The 16517-nt window shown below is 52.8% G+C and overlaps 3 protein-coding genes across 3 annotated transcripts; 2 read left to right on the top strand and 1 right to left on the bottom strand.

The window, feature by feature from the left end:
- Window positions 1-1832: 1832 nt before the first annotated feature.
- Window positions 1833-9035, top strand: EsH8_IX_000952 (uncharacterized protein; the record flags this gene model as incomplete). The annotated part of the gene is made up of 16 exons (XM_083267288.1): window positions 1833-1901; window positions 1954-1997; window positions 2051-2129; window positions 2183-2696; window positions 2761-2958; window positions 3020-3697; window positions 3751-3830; window positions 3889-3989; window positions 4045-4119; window positions 4182-4358; window positions 4425-4674; window positions 4738-5018; window positions 5895-5952; window positions 6021-6134; window positions 6184-7118; window positions 7169-9035. The coding sequence occupies 16 exons, from the start codon at window positions 1833-1835 to the stop codon at window positions 9033-9035; spliced, it is 5520 nt and encodes a 1839-aa protein (XP_083130853.1).
- A 2295-nt stretch (window positions 9036-11330) lies between these two features.
- Window positions 11331-11787, top strand: EsH8_IX_000951 (uncharacterized protein; the record flags this gene model as incomplete). The annotated part of the gene is made up of 2 exons (XM_083267287.1): window positions 11331-11401; window positions 11478-11787. 2 exons carry the CDS (start codon window positions 11331-11333, stop codon window positions 11785-11787), a joined length of 381 nt encoding a protein of 126 aa, XP_083130852.1.
- A 1309-nt stretch (window positions 11788-13096) lies between these two features.
- EsH8_IX_000950 (uncharacterized protein) lies at window positions 13097-14398 on the bottom strand (the record flags this gene model as incomplete). The annotated part of the gene is made up of 2 exons (XM_083267286.1): window positions 13097-13787; window positions 13851-14398. 2 exons carry the CDS (start codon window positions 14396-14398, stop codon window positions 13097-13099), a joined length of 1239 nt encoding a protein of 412 aa, XP_083130851.1.
- Window positions 14399-16517: the final 2119 nt, after the last annotated feature.

Raw genomic sequence — 16517 nt, 5'->3', positions numbered from 1 at the left:
GTTGGGATCTGGGCTTAGCGCCTCTTTGATCCCGGAGGCGTCAACGTGGGGATAAATCACGTCAGCGAATGGCGACCCACGCAATGACACGAACAAAAGTAAGGATACAAGCCAATTCCCAACTTCGTAATTCTCATCAGGAAGGTCTTCGCGATGCCAAAATTGTGTTTGCCGATTTGGATGAATAAAGGCTTCTTCTCGCCAAACGCACTATATGATGGTGCAGAAACGCCACGTTCCAATACACCATTTGGTCCCAATGTTGAACTATTTTCAAAGGGGTTTTTGTAGTGTTTTATTAAGTTGTGGTGCAAATACGGAGTAATAAAAGACGCATATAGTAAAAGGGGGATCAGCACTCGGCCGAGTAATGCGTTTGCAAGGCAAGCTGACAGGCATTGAAGGTCTTGGCGAGTCCCGAATCATGTCCGAACGAAGGGAGACACGTCGAGTTGACACGGATTACGAATGGAAATCAGAATTTACATGCCTCCGGATTGGAACGCATGCCATCTCCTGCGACGGCAACACTAGATATCGTTCGTCGGCTGTGGTTTATTCCCGGAGATCGGCTTACTGACGTCGGACTTGCTCCGACATCCAACCCCAGCAGTGTGCCTCGGCCTCCGTAACTTGCAGAACCCGGGGAAGTGGTAGACTTCTATCCAAATCATGTACGGTTTCTAAACGCGCTTGACCTTGACCAACCTCTAATATCTGTGCCGCAGCCACCATTTTCCCATTTCCCATCCGAATGGCGCGACTAAAGGGATCCCCCACTTCCCGCCCGCTTGCTTGGCATGCTATTCGAGGCTCTGGCGTAGCGCCAACGTAGCAAAGAAAACTCTGTGGCTATGGCCGACTGCTACATATCGTGTGGCCTGGAGCCAGGGACCCAGCTTGCGCGCGCCCGCCATACCCCAGTAATCGCCAGTTGAGCGGTATTAAGGAGCGGATAGATAGGACGGATTAAGCTTACCGATACGTAACGCACGGAGATACGTCGGCGCTAATGCCCACGAACCTGGCCATAGGGCGACAACAATAAACCGAAACCGAGTACTCGCCTTGCTTGTAATTCTACGGTTGAATGGCGCAAGCACTTAGTCTGGTGCATCATTGGCCAGCAGATGTCAGTACAAGTTAGTTTCAGGAAATTCATTGTAATCACTACTCACGAATCCTAGAATAGTCTGGCAAAGTCGGTGACAAAAAAAGAGGGTTACACGCAAGCTATTTGAAAAGTATCTATGCTATTCTTGAGATGGTCTTAGCAGGAGGGCGTTGAGAGATGAAGTTACTAAGAAGATAGGTACAAGTTTTTGTACGAATGAACCACCTTTTCATTGGTACTGATACTTCAACCTACTCAAGAGTGTCCCTGTACCTTTATTGCCCGCTTATCCAGGTTGGACTATACGTCCGGTGATATCTCCACGGCCAAAAGACGATGCCCCCCTCCCCCCTTCGCCACCCTTCGTCGGCAATTCCCGCCGGCAAGAGCGACTTCTAGCCAGCCCAACACGAACGGGTATTGCATCTTTTCCGTGATGGTTTTCCAACGTGGGAATACGTCCGCGCAACGTGAGCTCTGCAGACTTTGACGCCACTAGATCTTGGCAATCCTGGCAGGGTCTATGGCCCACGTCAATTTTGGTAGCGCTCTGATGGGGAACACAAATAAAGATAAGGACTCCCAGTGTCGTTCCGGGGCCTAAAGTGTCCGTGTCCCTCCAGCTTGCCTCCTCCAGTGGCACTGTATCTCAACTCTCTCAAGACTAAGAAGTCTTGCCTTGAATTGTCACTGTTGCTTGGCTTTGGTTCATACCAACATGGGGGCTCTCAATGAGAAGACGGGCGATACCATCGACACCGTTACGGCGGCCGATGTGAGTCCTCAGGTAAGACCTTCGCAGAAAGCCTCGTCACTTTTTCAGGCTGACACCATTGCAGAAGGAAAGCTTTGACGAGAAGATTTCTATCGACGACATTGCAAGGTATAATCTTTGATCTTTGTGCCTGATAAACGGTATTGACTAACAATTTAAAGACAACTCAACGCAACTCCGGAAGAGGTCCTCGAGGCCAAGGAGCATTCTCGGTCCCTTTCGCTTGAGGAGGCCAGAGAAGTATGATACTATTCCGCAACTCCCCACCCAACACCTTCTAATGCATTTCACAGTCCGCTCAGAGGCTGGTCACCCAACATGGGCTCGACCCCAACTTCCCCGCAGGTGCCCTCGAGCGTCTGAAGACTTTCTTAGCCACTGAGGACATCTTCCTTAACCCAGAGTCCCACGCCCGCGAGGTTTCGGAAGCCAAGATCGAAGTCTCACTCCTGACGACCAACAGCCCGTACGCTGAGGTGCGAGCCGTTGTCGATCCACATGATGACCCGTCCCTCCCCGTGAGCACGATCCGTGCATGGGTCATTGGGCTCTTCTTTGTTGTGTTCATTGCCTTCGTCAACCAGCTCTTCAGTGTACGCCAACCGTCTATCAGTCTTCGTGCTGAAGTTGTCCAACTGCTCGCGTACCCTGTGGGCAAAGCCGCGGAGAAATGGCTTCCAGATGTCGGCATCACTCTGTTCGGGGTCCGACATAGCCTCAACCCTGGTCCGTTCAACAAGAAGGAGCATATGCTTATCTCGATCATGGCGAGTGTTGGAAAGACACTTCCGAGTTCCAGGTATATCAGTAAGTTGCCGGCAGATGGCTGAACCATTCATCATGTACAGTTCTAACCATGTTACTCTGGCAGTCTTCACCCAGTGGATGGATCGTTACTTTGGCCAGAAATACGCCAAATCTTTCGCCTACCAAATCTTGCTAGCTCTCTCGACCAACCTCATGGGTTTCGGTCTGGCCGGTCTAACCAGGAGATTTTTGGTCTACCCGTCTTTCTGCCTTTGGCCCGCGTCCCTTGTCACCATTGCTCTGAACAGTTCCCTCCATAATGGTAACCTGCCAACCTGTAAATGAATCACTTGTCGATTTCCGCTAACTGGCATCGTTCTCAGAGGCAAATCACCCGGTTCCCGGTCCTTTCAAGAAGATATACAATATTTCCAGATACCGCTTCTTCTTGGCCGCGTTTGGGGCCATGTTCGTCTGGTTTTGGTTCCCCGACTACATCTTCGGCGCCCTCTCTCTCTTCAACTGGATCGCCTGGATTGCCCCCGACAACTTCACCCTCACCGCCATCACGGGCGTCAAGAAGGGTCTCGGTTTCAACCCGTTGCCGACTTTTGACTGGAATGTCGCGACCCACGTCGTCCAGCCCCTCATCGTCCCCTTCCGCGTCACGCTTAACACTTTTGTCGGCGTGTTCTTTGGTGGTATCACAATCATCGGGTTGTACTGGACCAACGCGTACAACACGGGCTACCTCCCCATCAACTCCAACTTGATGTACAACCACTTTGGCGGCTCCTACAACGTTTCCAAGATCTTGGACAGCCGCGGCTGGCTCGACGAGGCCAAGTACCAGGCTTATTCTCCCGTGTACCTCGCTGCTAGTAGCATCACCATGTACTACTACTTCTTCGCCGTCTACGCGGCGACGGTATCCTACGCCATTCTCTTCCACCGCTCCGACATCGCCCTCGGATTCCGGAGCTTGATGCGCAGCTTCAAGAAGGAGGCCTCGCATGATTTCAAGGATGTTCACACCCAAATGATGTCCAACTACCCAGAAGGTAGGTTTTTTACAGCTCGAGGCTTGGAGTTTAAAAATGCTTACTGGTTGTAGTCCCTGAGTGGTGGTACCTCATCCTCAACCTTGCTGCCATCGCGTTTGGTGTCGCAGCCGTCGCTGCATGGCCAACTGAGGTACGTCGTGCTAGCCTTTGGACCGTAGGACGAATAATAATGACTAACATCCCCTAAGACCAGTGTCGGTGTTGTATTCTTCGGTATCGCTCTTGCGTTGGTCTTCGTCATCCCGACCGGAATCATCTTCGCCACCACTGGAATGGAGGTTGAATTCAAGTATGATGCACCAAACCGATATCAACTAGACAACGACTGAGCTAATTTTCTCCAGCGTTCTCGCCGAATTCATTGGAGGTGCCTGGGAGCCGGGCAATGCCCTCGCCATGAACTTTTTCAAGTGCTTTGGGTAAGTGAACTGCTAGAGTCCACCGTGGTTCGGGGTGGGTAATTGACTCACACTCTCTCTAGTTATGTTACCACGGCTCATGCCCTCGACTTCGCCAACGATCTCAAGTTGGCTCACTACCTCAAGATTCCCCAGCGACACACCTTTGCGGCCCAAGTCGTGGCTGTCTTCGTCTCGGCTTTCGTCTGCACGGGTGTCATGAACTTCCAGATTACAAATATTCCTGATCTTTGCGCTACGTGAGTTTCTTTCCGTCCACCTTGGGAAGGCATGTGTCAAAGCTGACATGAAAACCCCCGCTGTAGCAACCAGAAGGACCGCTTCACCTGCCCCGGAGTTAACACCTACTTCACCGCGGCCGTCCTGTTCGGCAGTCTCGGGGCTCGCAAGGTCTTTGGCTCCGGTGGCATTTACACGGCGCTCCTGTCGGCCTTCCCCGTTGGCTTTGCTGTGCCTTTCATCTTCTACTACTTCCAGAGGAAGTTTCCCCGAACGCATTGGTTTGCCAAGATCCACCCTGTCATGATTCTTAGCGGTGGTATCAGCTGGTCTCCCGTAAGCATTTGCCCCAAGCCTCATCCACATGAACCGAGAACAGTGATCTAACGACAAATACAGTACAACATCGCATACATGTGGCCTGCTGTTCTTCCTGGCTGGGTGAGCATGGTGTACCTCCGCCAGCGCTACCTCGCCTTCTGGTCCAAGTACAACTACGTCTTGTCGGCGGCTTTCTCGACAGCCATCGCCATTGCAGGTGTCATCATCTTCTTCGCCGTTAGCTACCACGGCTTCGAAATCAACTGGTGGGGCAACGACGCGGAGAGCGGATGTGAGGCCACGGCCTGCACGCGGCTCTCATTGCCCAAGGGCGAGTACTTTGGCCCACGCATCGGAACGTACGCTGGTTAGACAGATCCACCGTATGTAATGATGCATTAGAAGCATCCGTAAACCTTTTAAATTTGCTAGGGCACACCATGTGTCCTAGCTGCCTCTGAATAAGTAACGTGTAGAATTAGGAAATGGTCTCAGCACTGCGGGCAGTTGTGCTAAGAAGGTGCCAATACAACAAGTTTCCTAATGAAAAAGAGTTCATTTGGAGATTCAGACGTTTTAAAATACGGTGACTCCGTGTTTACATGCAGGGCTTTTGGCATCAACTTATTAAGCAGGGCATGATAAATAGATTCATCACCAGGTCCTTTATTCAGAAGAATGCATTTACAGGATTTAGTGCAAGCAGATATTTCCATGCAAGTGATGTGTCAACGTACTCCATCACCCTGTCTACTCACTATGAGTTTTATGAACGGTGACTTGGCATTGTAAGACCCACTCCCTTACACGAAGCCATCGTCAGATTAGTGGTACAGCGATATCCGCAATCAAAGACTGTAATGAGGGCGAGGGAGAGATGGACGGTACGTACCGCTCGCTTAAGCTACCGAACCAGCCACATGCATGATGAGGTAATTAGCCGAAAAGCCACATCGGATCAGGCGTCCCAAGGCTTAGCTGTCTTATGCAACGTGGGCAAGCGGCAAGGTGCAGCTACGGGATGAGGGTACGTACCGCAGCTCTCCCACTCTGCAGCTGCAGAGGACGCGGTCAGTCTCGGAATGTCATTTCGCGACGCCTGACACTTGACAATTTATGCACCGAGCGTCATCTCCTCCTCCTGCTCCCCTAACCACATCACCCACCGAGGGTGATTGACCGGCTCTCTTCTTCCCACCAATCCACTATCCTTTCCCGGTCTTATGCGCGAATAGCCTCCTCCTCTTATCCGGCGCCGCTGGAGATGCCTTCAGAGACAACACCATGGACTTTGTGAGTTGCCCCGAAACACCGGGCTGCACTTGGCCCCCACGAAGTTTGTTCCTGACGATCCGTGCCAGTGGTCGCGCCTCCTAGCCGGCACCTCGCTGTCTCCCTCGGCTCATCGCAAAGAAGAAGCAAAGAACCCCACGAAACGTCTGCACCGCTTCGACAAAGAGTACAATCGTATCTTGGTAGGTAAGCTCCATCCAAGGCGATGCTATCTGGGTGCTGACTTGGCAGCAAATCTGGAGATCCTCGTCCAACCTCGCCCACGATGTCGACGCCGCCGAGACCCTCGAGCTCCGCCTCCAAGAGCTCACTAGCATCCTAAACGACGAGTCTCGACGACCCCTCCCCCATCCCTGCATCCAGTATGCCGCGAAGAAACAAGTCTACGTGCCCATTGGCAAGATAGCGACCACCTCCTACAATGAGTGGATCATCAAGGAAGCTGTGCTCTTTTTTGCGACCTTGCTCGAAACCGAAGAGGAGGCTTTCGTCGAGAACACCACCTTCTCCGCCAGTCTTACGAATCTCCTTGTGCGCATCACAGGAGTCAACAGCGTTCGTCTGGGGTCCGACACCGAGGCCAAGGTCGTCGAGCTGGCTTTTAACATCACCACCAAGATCCGCCTGAACCGGGACATCCTGCATGCTTGGTTCAAGAGCCACCACGATGGCAGCTCCAACGATAGGCCACAGGATGCTCATGAGACATTCGCCGGTCGAACTCAGAGGCAGGACTTCCCGCTGTTTTACATCTTGATGGACTACATCCACCACGAGGGCAAGGTTGGAGACTTTGCCAGGACCGGCCTGCTGTACATCATCGAGTCGGCATCTAGCGACGAGTCCCTGGAGCAATGGATTGTCGAAAGCGATCTTTCCACTCTGATGGCGACCGGCTTGGGGGCGCTCTACAGCCAGCTTAGTCGCAAGCTCGTCATCGATTATCCTACTCACAACCTCCCCCCTATTCTCGCCCTGTCCGATTACCAACACCCGAACTCTACCTTTGAGATCATCAGCTCATGCTCTCCCGACTTCCAACTTCACTTGGAAACATTCCTCTCCCATCTTCTCTTCTGGCAGGACGTGCTGGACCACTGCAAGTCGGTGGAAGTAAAGCAGACGCTACTGGAACACTTCCAGGTCATCTTTTTGCAACAACTTCTGTAAGGGCAGCCCCTTATTATCACGCAATGCCATGCTAACCACCTTACAGATACCCCTCGTTGCTCGAGTCGTCCGATATTGACGGAGGCTCGTCTGTCGCCGTCTTGACATACCTCCGCCGAATCCTCGAATCTCTCGACCACCCTGACATGATTAACCTCATCCTCCACTATCTTCTCGGATTGCCTGACCACGTATCCTCCAGTGTGCCAGGCTCCCGTGCTTCAATTAGTGCAGCTCGCAAGCGCAAGTCCTTAGACCTTGCCACGATGCTGGCGCAAACGAAATCCGACATCACCGCCACACCTCTTCTCTTTAACCTTGTTGATCTTGTCCAAGCATGCTTGCGCTCTCACAATCACCAGACCATTCGCGTGACACTCCAGCTGGTTTCGGTCATTCTTAGGAGGCACCACCGCTATGCTGTCAGCACACTACTGCGTACCGAGGCGGTATTGGGGGATAAGATGCACCGCACAGTTGGTGCACACGAGCAGGAGGTGGACTATCTCATGAGTTTGGCGGGCTCCATCGGAGGGCAGGACGACTTTGACGAGGTCTATGATAACGTCTTGAAAGACACCATGTCCCGGTTGGAGAGCCACCCCTGCTCACTGAAGCTCGTTGCACCCAAAATCTCCACCAACAACCATGAGCTACCCGCTGTTCCTGATACACTGCCTGGAGCGCCACGCGACGTGCACGAGCACACGCTGCGCCCCGACGACCCCCTGCTCAACTCAGTCGTGGATCTTCTCGAGACGTTCTTCATGAACCCGGTCGACACAAACCTCTCACTCACTGAGACTATCTTGGACCTGGCTATTTGTGGCTATATGACACCCGAGGGATGGTTGTTGCGGAATCCACAGAGGTACACCTACGACGAGCAGCCACTAAGCCCGACGTCTCCTGATGCCTCGACGACGTCGTTCAGGCCTCCAACGGATCCCGACTCCACGACGTCTGCGGAACAGCAGACCCTTGAGTTGTTGGATGCCTGTCGCCGTCGTCCAATATGGGCACAGTCGTCCCTTCCTCGCATACTTGTCATCCTCCAGCAGCTATGTTACCAAGTGGCCAAGTACCGCGAGACTGTACCGCGGTTTGAAGATCTGCTGCAAGGGCGGAGGGAAGCATTCCAGACTGCAGATACTCCGCGCCAGCCGCCACCCTTGCCATCCCGCAAGCCGACACCCCAGAGACATAGCTCAGCCAACACCCCGGAACGGTCGAGTTTAGACGAGGCAACCCGCAGTGGATCGCCGGCGCGTCCATCGGGTCTGGAACGCTTTGCCCAGCGCTTGGTGTCGGAGTTGAGCACGCCCAGCCGGACAGGGAGCCCAAGGGGAAGGAAAAATAGCCGAAGTTCCGGAACGGGTAGTCCGGCACCGAACAACCTTTCAGGCGGGTATGGTCTGTCGACACCGACATCTCGACCCACACCCCCGCCAAAGGACACTCCTGGAGGCTACGACAATGCTGGCCGAAGTGTAACAGATGAAAGTGGCTCATCTCACACACCGAGAGACCCGGTCGCCAGCCAGGCTGCTGCGTTCGCAGCTATAGATCAAAGTATTCTTGCGCGGAAAGTTGGCATCCCAGGCAAGGTTGAGGCTATCCCGCTGGATCTCGGGAAGAAGAAACCGACGCTCCATATGCCGCCGCCCAAGGACGATGAGGAGCCAGCAGAGGAGCAGCAGGAAGAGGAGCCAGAGCCAGAGCCAAGCGACGACGCCACAGACGCGAAGCATACGCATGAGGAGGAGGAGGAGGAGGAGGAGGTCCGAGAGGAGCGTAAGGCATCAGTCTCCCATGTCATCACTAACGTCATCGTGCTACAATCCTTCTTGTTTGAACTCGCGGCCCTGATCCAGGTGCGCGCGGCCATGTTCAACGAGGTTCGCTACGCGTGAACGTGCCGGATATGACCTTGGGCAAGGAGCTAGGAGAGAGCTTTCTATATATATCAGACAAGAAGATTGCTGTTGTACGTGGTATCGTTTGCGTGTCTGGGCCTCGTGGGTCGCGTTGCATGGCGCCAGGAGGTTATTCTGGCGTTTTGCTCATGAGGAATGATGAATAATAGACTTGTTCACCCCCATATCTCTCCCACTCAATTCACCTGTGTTTTCCTTACGGTGTGATTCCTCACGATGTGGCAACAGTAGTGGGGTCCGGGGGTTCGGCGATGATGGTGAGGCAGCTATCATGCGGTGGACTCTTCTGGATGAGGACGTGCAAGGAACCCCAAAAAATGGTGCGGTTCATGCTGCTTAGATCTGCCGAGGAGCAGCAGGCTTATGATCGACGGCTGACGTGCAGTAATGCATCAAGGGCAGGGGTCCGAGGTATTTGTCGCCTGCGCCTCTGTGCGGAGTACGGTCCGCTTTGGTGCCGAGGCCGGTCTTAACTTGGGGAAGGCCATGGCCCTTGGCATCTCATTCAAATAGTTGCAGGAGACGGCCAAGACCGGGGAGAGGGATGGCAGATCTGGGGCTCTGGACACTGGCAGGTCGGGATTGGCGAGTAACCGTTCTCGAGGGGAGAGGATGCTTGAAGATTGGGGCGGACTGGTGACAGGCCTCTCCGGACGCAACAAGACGAAAGTTACGATCCCGAGGAGGCCGGCTCTGTGCCGTGACATGAGTCCGTTTCGTCTGACGCTTAATCCAGTTTCTCGGGCTCGGACTTGTCGAGTTCGGACTGAACACGCGTTCTCTCGGGACGCGGCAATGAGAGTTGAAGGGTAAGCACAATGCAACAATTTTGCTGGGCTGGAGATCAGAATCTTGCAATCAACATGAGGCGTAATCCAGATGGGACCGGAGCTTGCTGGTGAGAAGGGGGCAGGGAGGGCATCATATGGATTAGGAGTCGCCGGGGGGTGGCATGGGCCGGATTGCCTGTGACGTGATCGTTGGGCGAAGGGTCAGGGTGGTCTGCCATGGTGGCCTCGCCGTGCAGCTCCCCTGTTGTGGTTGTTTTTAGAGAACCGCTTGCAGGGAAACGAAAAAAGCCGGTTTTTTTTTTTTTCTTTTTTTCCTCACAAAGAGGAATGCAGATGTCGTTTGAGTCGTGCGACGGACGCGACGAGGTGGATGCTGAGTCGGGGTGGTGGTTGTGTGCGGCTTTCTGCGCCATCGCGATTCGGACAGATGACAAAGCCCCTCCGCGATTTGAGTCGGGATGACCGAACAGTTGGATCATGTTGAAGAGATTTCTGAGTGGCCTGGCCCTGCTCTCTCTGTCCCTCTCTGTCTCTCTGTCTGTCCGCTTCTCTCCCCTGGTTTTTGGTTAATTGGGGCTGCTGGGGCGGACGAGACGAGACGAGACAAGACAAGACGAGACGGAATCAGCTGAAGAAAGAATAACGTATAACGTCCAGCGGAGCAAGGCATGCAGCCCAACATCGGTCTGACAAAGCTCTGAGGCGGGCGGGCTTTGTGGAGCTGAAGACCGGAGGAGGGGGGGGGGACTTCGAAAAAGGTCGTCGAGAAAAGCCCACCCACACCACACGCCCTTCCCTCGTTGCGCCGCCGCCGCCGCCGTCTGTGCCGTGCGTTGGCCCGTGATGCTGGGTGGATTGTCGCGGGCTGAAACTCTGGAAACGCGCTGGCGGAAGTTAGAAGTGCGCATCCCATGGGCCACCCGCGGAGGAGGGATCATCCCGCTCTCGGCTTTCCCCGAAAAGCCCATCTGTGGATGCGATTCCAGACAGAGGACCCCCAACGGCCGCGCCACGTTGCGTCGTGATTAACTGGAGGCGGCGTGGGGCGCGGGCGGCCGCGGTGATGCGTCGGTTGATAGTCTGGGGGATCCGAGCTGCCCCCGTCAGCGCCGACTGGGATGTTGGACGTAGGAAGACATGTGGGAAGTACGGGGACAGGGTGGAGGATGTGCTGGAGAAGAGGCAGTTATAAGACAGAGGACGTCCGGTCTTTCTCCATTGTGGTTGCGTCTGATGTTGGATTTGTTGATCGCGTACTGCACTCGACATCATATCAACTATACAAGAGACCAAAGCGTCCAATACCAAAAAACAAAAGCAAAAAGCACAAAAAAAAACACATACACTTCACGTTATCGCCGGATCGAATACGAATCATCACCTCGGCGGGAACGATTTTACTACGAAAGCGTTATATACACATATATCCACAACACACAACGAACGAGTTCGCCGAGGCGTCAAAGCATCAAGAGACAAGATGAAGTTGTCCGCCGTTGCTGTCATTGCTGCCGCCATGGCTGGCGTCTCCGCCGTCCCTGTCGAAAAAGGGTAAGCCATCTCCCTCCCCAAGTTTGTTTCTGTGCCTTGGGAATTTGGACAAGAAGCTGACACGAAACCCCCGTAGTCCGATGCATAACCTCCAGATCCGCGCATCCGAGGCCATCGGCGGCGTCGTGAGCTTTATCCGCCGCGAGGAGGCCGGCCACCCCGCCGCGCCGCAGATCAAGCGCTCCCCCGTCCGCTTCCACAACACCCACGCCGTCCAGAAGCGCAAGGACGGCGGCAAGGGCGGGAACAACGACCCGGCCCCGCCCCTGAACCCCTTCTCCACGACCGCGGAGAAGAGGGACGCGGACCTGACGAGAAGGAAGGACCCGCAGGAGTCCGTCCCGCCTCTGGCACCCTTCTCGACCGGCGGCAAGAAGGCGGTCTAAAGGATGTAGGGCGGGACCGCCCTTGGCTCTCGGGGGACTCGGCGGTCGGTCCCCCTTTTTTTTGTCCTGGTCGACTGGCACTTCTCTCCCCTCTCTTGACCGGGCTGGACCTCTGGCGACTCTTGAGGATTCGAGGCTGGGTTACCTTTTCGTCAAACACGGTGGAGCGGGGGAGGAAGTGTTGGAAGGGGCTTTTTTCTTTTTTTTAGAGTGGTTGGGTTGAGCGTTCCTGGGGAATTGACCATTCGATTCACTGTATATCTTTCCAAGCCAATTTCTTATTTGTTGATGATGTCCCCGAGATGAATTTCTAGCGCTACATGTGATACCAAGTGAAAGGTTCATAGGTTGGCATATCTTGCGTCTGGTGGTATACACCAGACACACGCAACCTCTGTGTAGTGTCTCTTTGCATCTGATACTCTGAACAACAGCGGTACCAGGCCGTCCCGGTACAATGAGTTGTATCAAGTCTCCGAAACAGTTTGCAACTCCACATCCCCCCTCGCAGTTTTCGGATTCAAGAGAGACAAGTGTTGTCAAGGGTTGAGGGAGAGCTGGCAGGAAAACGACGTCCGCGTGGACTCTATCTGGTACCAGGACCGATATGGTCTTGTCTTTAGACTGCCCTCTTTGTGGAATTGTCAACATAGAAGGGCCGGGTTGAAAGGCGCCAATGGGTGGTCGGTGGGCGAACACTCGCCAAGAGGATGACCGAGTCACAGCGACTCTGTTTGGTACGGGGTAGGTTGCGACTCGTGGAGTTAGTCTCCCCGCCGTCTTGAGGATTCCATCTGCCAAATGGCCTCATTCAAGGTTGCGCCCCGCATGCCAGGAGAAGAAGCTTGTCTCAAGACCATCTAATTGGGATGATTCTATTTGGGGCTCCTCGAAGCTCCGCGTTTCCCCAGAGTTCTTTCGGACGTTCACCGAGCAGCAGAAGAGCTGATACGAGTGCTGTGATTGACTGAGGGTAGGGCGACTCAGTACAAATGATCAACAACGCCTAGAATAGTCGGGTTTGAGTTATTTCTCTCTCTCTCCTGATAAAATCCGATGGTTTTAGCGCAACAGTGACAAGGTTGGCCCGGAGTCGGCCAGGTCTTCCCTATTGTCAAGGCTTGGGGGTGATGTGATGACGACTCTATGGAACTTCAGATGGTCGATGTTTAGTGATCAAGAACTGTCTCGTTCCATTTTGGGAACTCTATTCAGTCCCATCCCGGCTACCAACTCGTTGCATCCTGTCACTGCCTTACCGGCCATTCCTAACCCCTCCTACAAGTGTCTCACAATCATGCCCGGCCAGCTACTCCCGCTTGAAACATCCGCCTTTCTCGAAGTTAATCGGAATGCCGCAGGTGGTAGATTCAATGGCTTCTTTGATGCAGCTTCTGTTGTCCTCGCCAGCCACCCAAACATTGGCATAGAAGTTGATAAACATGCCCCAACCCAACGCGTTTCTGATGTGCTTGGTGTCGCACTTGTAGATGGGGTACGCCCGCTCGACGTCTCCGAGCGGGCAACGGGCACGAACGGCGCTGAGTATCTGCTTGCACCAGCAGGTGGAGTCCTGGCCTGTTGGGTTGATGGCGATCTTGTAGTCGAGCAGGTTGTGGTTCTTTCCATGGTTCCATACATATGAACAGTGAGCAGCAACGCTGGAGATCTTGCTAGAGTCGACGTTGGCGCAGGTGAAGTCGGGCACGCCGGGAGTGGGAGAACACTCCTGGCCGGCCTTCATGTTGAACTCAATGGTGTTTATGACTCTGGGAGTGTCGGGGGCCAAGCCAGGGGAGGTTGCAGTGGCCTCAGCCTCGAGGTGTGCTGCAAAAAAGGCGATGGTGGGCTTCGAAGTGGCTACGACAATGGTAAGGGTCGTATCAGGAGCGGTCTCGGGCTCGACATTGTCTTCGGAAGAGGCAGCCTCGGTCAAGTTGTCCTCAAGCTCGAGTCCACGTTTCCAATAGCGCTGACGGCAGATGCTGCTTCGGTAACAGCTGAGGAAGAGGTACCGTTAGTGGTGTTGCAATGTTCTCCAAATATCAAGGCGAGAAACATACCCTTCGTTGACCCAGTAGGTGAGTTCGCGCTGGCCAGGACACATAGTATCTCTGATTGCATTCTCAACGTCGTGTCTCCATTCCTCCTTCCATTCAATAGGCTTGGGCATGGTTACATCAAGCCATATTCCCTTGCCGTTGATGTCGGTCTTGTAATCACGGTTGCAGGACTCCCACCTAGTATTATAGTGAATGTTGTTCATGACGGCTTTGTAGAGCATCTCACACCACTGAGGGCTTGTCTCGCCCATGGGACTGATGCGGATTTGGTACTCCATGTGATTATCGAAGCCGCAGTTCTCCCACGAGTAGGAGCAGTCGACTTGGGGCACGATGTCGCGTCTTAGGATGTCGTCACAGTTGTGAGGGGGGATGATGTCGTTATCGAGGACTTCAGAGGCAGCATATACAAAACCAGGCTCGGTGGTAGTGGCGGCCTTGATGCCACTGGCGACGGTGACGCTGATTCCATTGCCGGCAGCGTTGACCGTGGGGCTAAAGATGCCCAGAGCAACGGACGCTTTAATGAAAATGCACGAGATGATCATCGTGGCGAGTTTTGTTTGCATCTTTTCTAGTGACTTTGGGTATTCCGCGATAAGATGAAAGGCGAATGGCGAAAGGATAGTGAAGTTAATTTTGAAAGGGGAATATTGGTGGATTGGGCGGCAGAATTCAAGAGTAAGCGAGGTGCGTCAGGTGGGAGAGTCGCGATCATCTCTTGAGGCTGCGTTTTTTGAAGAACCTTTGGATGTCCTCTAATCAAGAAGGTGAAATGGACAAAGCAAGACTGGAAGGGAAGGAATGGGAAGCTTTCCCAAAAGTGCAAGAGCGACTGGAGTGAACATGTGAGCATTCACCGTCTTTAGGAACTCCGATACTTGGATTAAGTCTTTGGGCTCGGGTAGAATAAACGCGAAGCCAGCTTCATTTGGTAAAACAAAGGCTGATGGTTTTTGATTATTTTTGGTCATACTGAACGTTGAAAGAGCCCCTTTTTACCAGACACCTCGTGCAACTCCAGAGCGTGTAGTTGGGTTGGTGTTTGTCAGAACCAGCCACAACTAAAAACTACATGTAAACACTTGCCTCATCTAGTTATGCAATATTTGGCCTTTCCTGAATATCTTAGTAAACTGTGAGATTCTGGATATTTGAATGGGTCTGACAATGCAATGACTTTCTGGGAACTCCAGAATCAATATCTCTGGGACTGAGCCATCCTCTCATGGGTTTTCATCCATGGATTTTCTTTTTCTCTTTTCCGCCAAACGCCTTTTTGATTGTTCTGTCCATTTGCACTACCTCTGTTCTCTTCATCTTGTCTTCTCATATAGTTTCAGGTCAATAGCGTTGCTACCAAGACAACATGAAGGAAAACCAGACGATCCTGTGAGGCACGAACCTTGGAAGCCTGTTTCTCGATCCGTTGGTTCGTCCTCATACTGAAGCATCTCCATGCTTTTTTTTCTCTCTGGTCTCTCCTGCCGAGGAAGAAAGAGCTGTTACTTGCCATTTGCGTCAATGGAATCGTCGTACGGGCTGACTTGGTCCCTTTTTGTGTTTTAGACCCGGCTTGGTGCTAACTAAGCTGCTCGCTATTTCTTCCGCGCTCATGACCTAGTCCTAAAACCATGGTCTGGGTATTCTCCGGTATCGCCGCCACCGTCTCTGTGGCACGATACTCAAGCGAACGAACTCGTCAAGATTTTACAGTACCATGCCTTCGAAGCTCATTATTAATCATAGAAATCAGGCGGTACATCAACGAGAATTTACCTGCCTCAAAGAATGTCAAGGAAGAGAGCAAGTGGCAGGCTGGGTAGCTTCCAGAACAGTTCTAGATCATGTCCGCTCCCTTTAGTCAGATGGTGGCTTGCGACCTCGACGCCGAGCGCGGGAACTCATTGTCACTCGTGGAGGTGGCGAACCGAGATGCTCTTCGTCTAAACGGATTCTCCAGCGCGTTGTTCGGGGAATCCGTGGATCTGAAATGCACGACTCTGTATGCACATTGTACTTTGGTAGCCACACCAAGTATCTCCGTCTGCAAATCGAATCTCTTTGAAACGGGGACTATAACATGCTTTCGCACTCCACCTGTCCGCCGCAACCCTTCGTGGCCTTGGCATTCTCATGCATCGGCATGGCATCCACGGCAACGTCACGCAAGGGTTTCCACATTAACATGATGTCGCATGCCCGAGGTTACTCGTACTACGCGGCAGAATAGTGTGAAATAGACGGCTTGTCTTATTAACTATGGATCGGGGGCGAAGGTCTATTTATACTTCGCCTGGGACCATCGCCGTGGGGCGAATTAGTCGGCCTGGATAAGTAGGTCTTTACGGCAGGCTGCGCAAGGCTGCCTGGAAGGGTTGCAGCATCACGACATACCCCCCTAGACGGCGTAAAGTCGTCTATAATACAGCAACGGCTGTAATCCTTTGTTTCCTACCTACAGCCTTAAGAATAATATAAATAAAAATAGATAAATAAAATAATAGGTAAAGAAGTTGCCTACCAGCTTGTTTGCTATTCAATATTATATAAAAAGTATATTTACGTATTTACCTATTAAGTTGTTGTTTCTTCCGTTTGGTAAGCTTATTTATTTTAATATAATACCTAATTTAAAAGCAAGCTTATTGTCTAAAAATAATATTT

Source organism: Colletotrichum jinshuiense, chromosome 9 (genome assembly GCF_051148585.1).
Source record: "Colletotrichum jinshuiense chromosome 9, complete sequence".
In the NCBI taxonomy this organism is placed as follows: domain Eukaryota; kingdom Fungi; phylum Ascomycota; class Sordariomycetes; order Glomerellales; family Glomerellaceae; genus Colletotrichum; species Colletotrichum jinshuiense.
The sequence above is the reverse complement of the archived record's forward strand: the minus strand, read 5'-3'. Positions and strand labels throughout refer to the sequence as shown.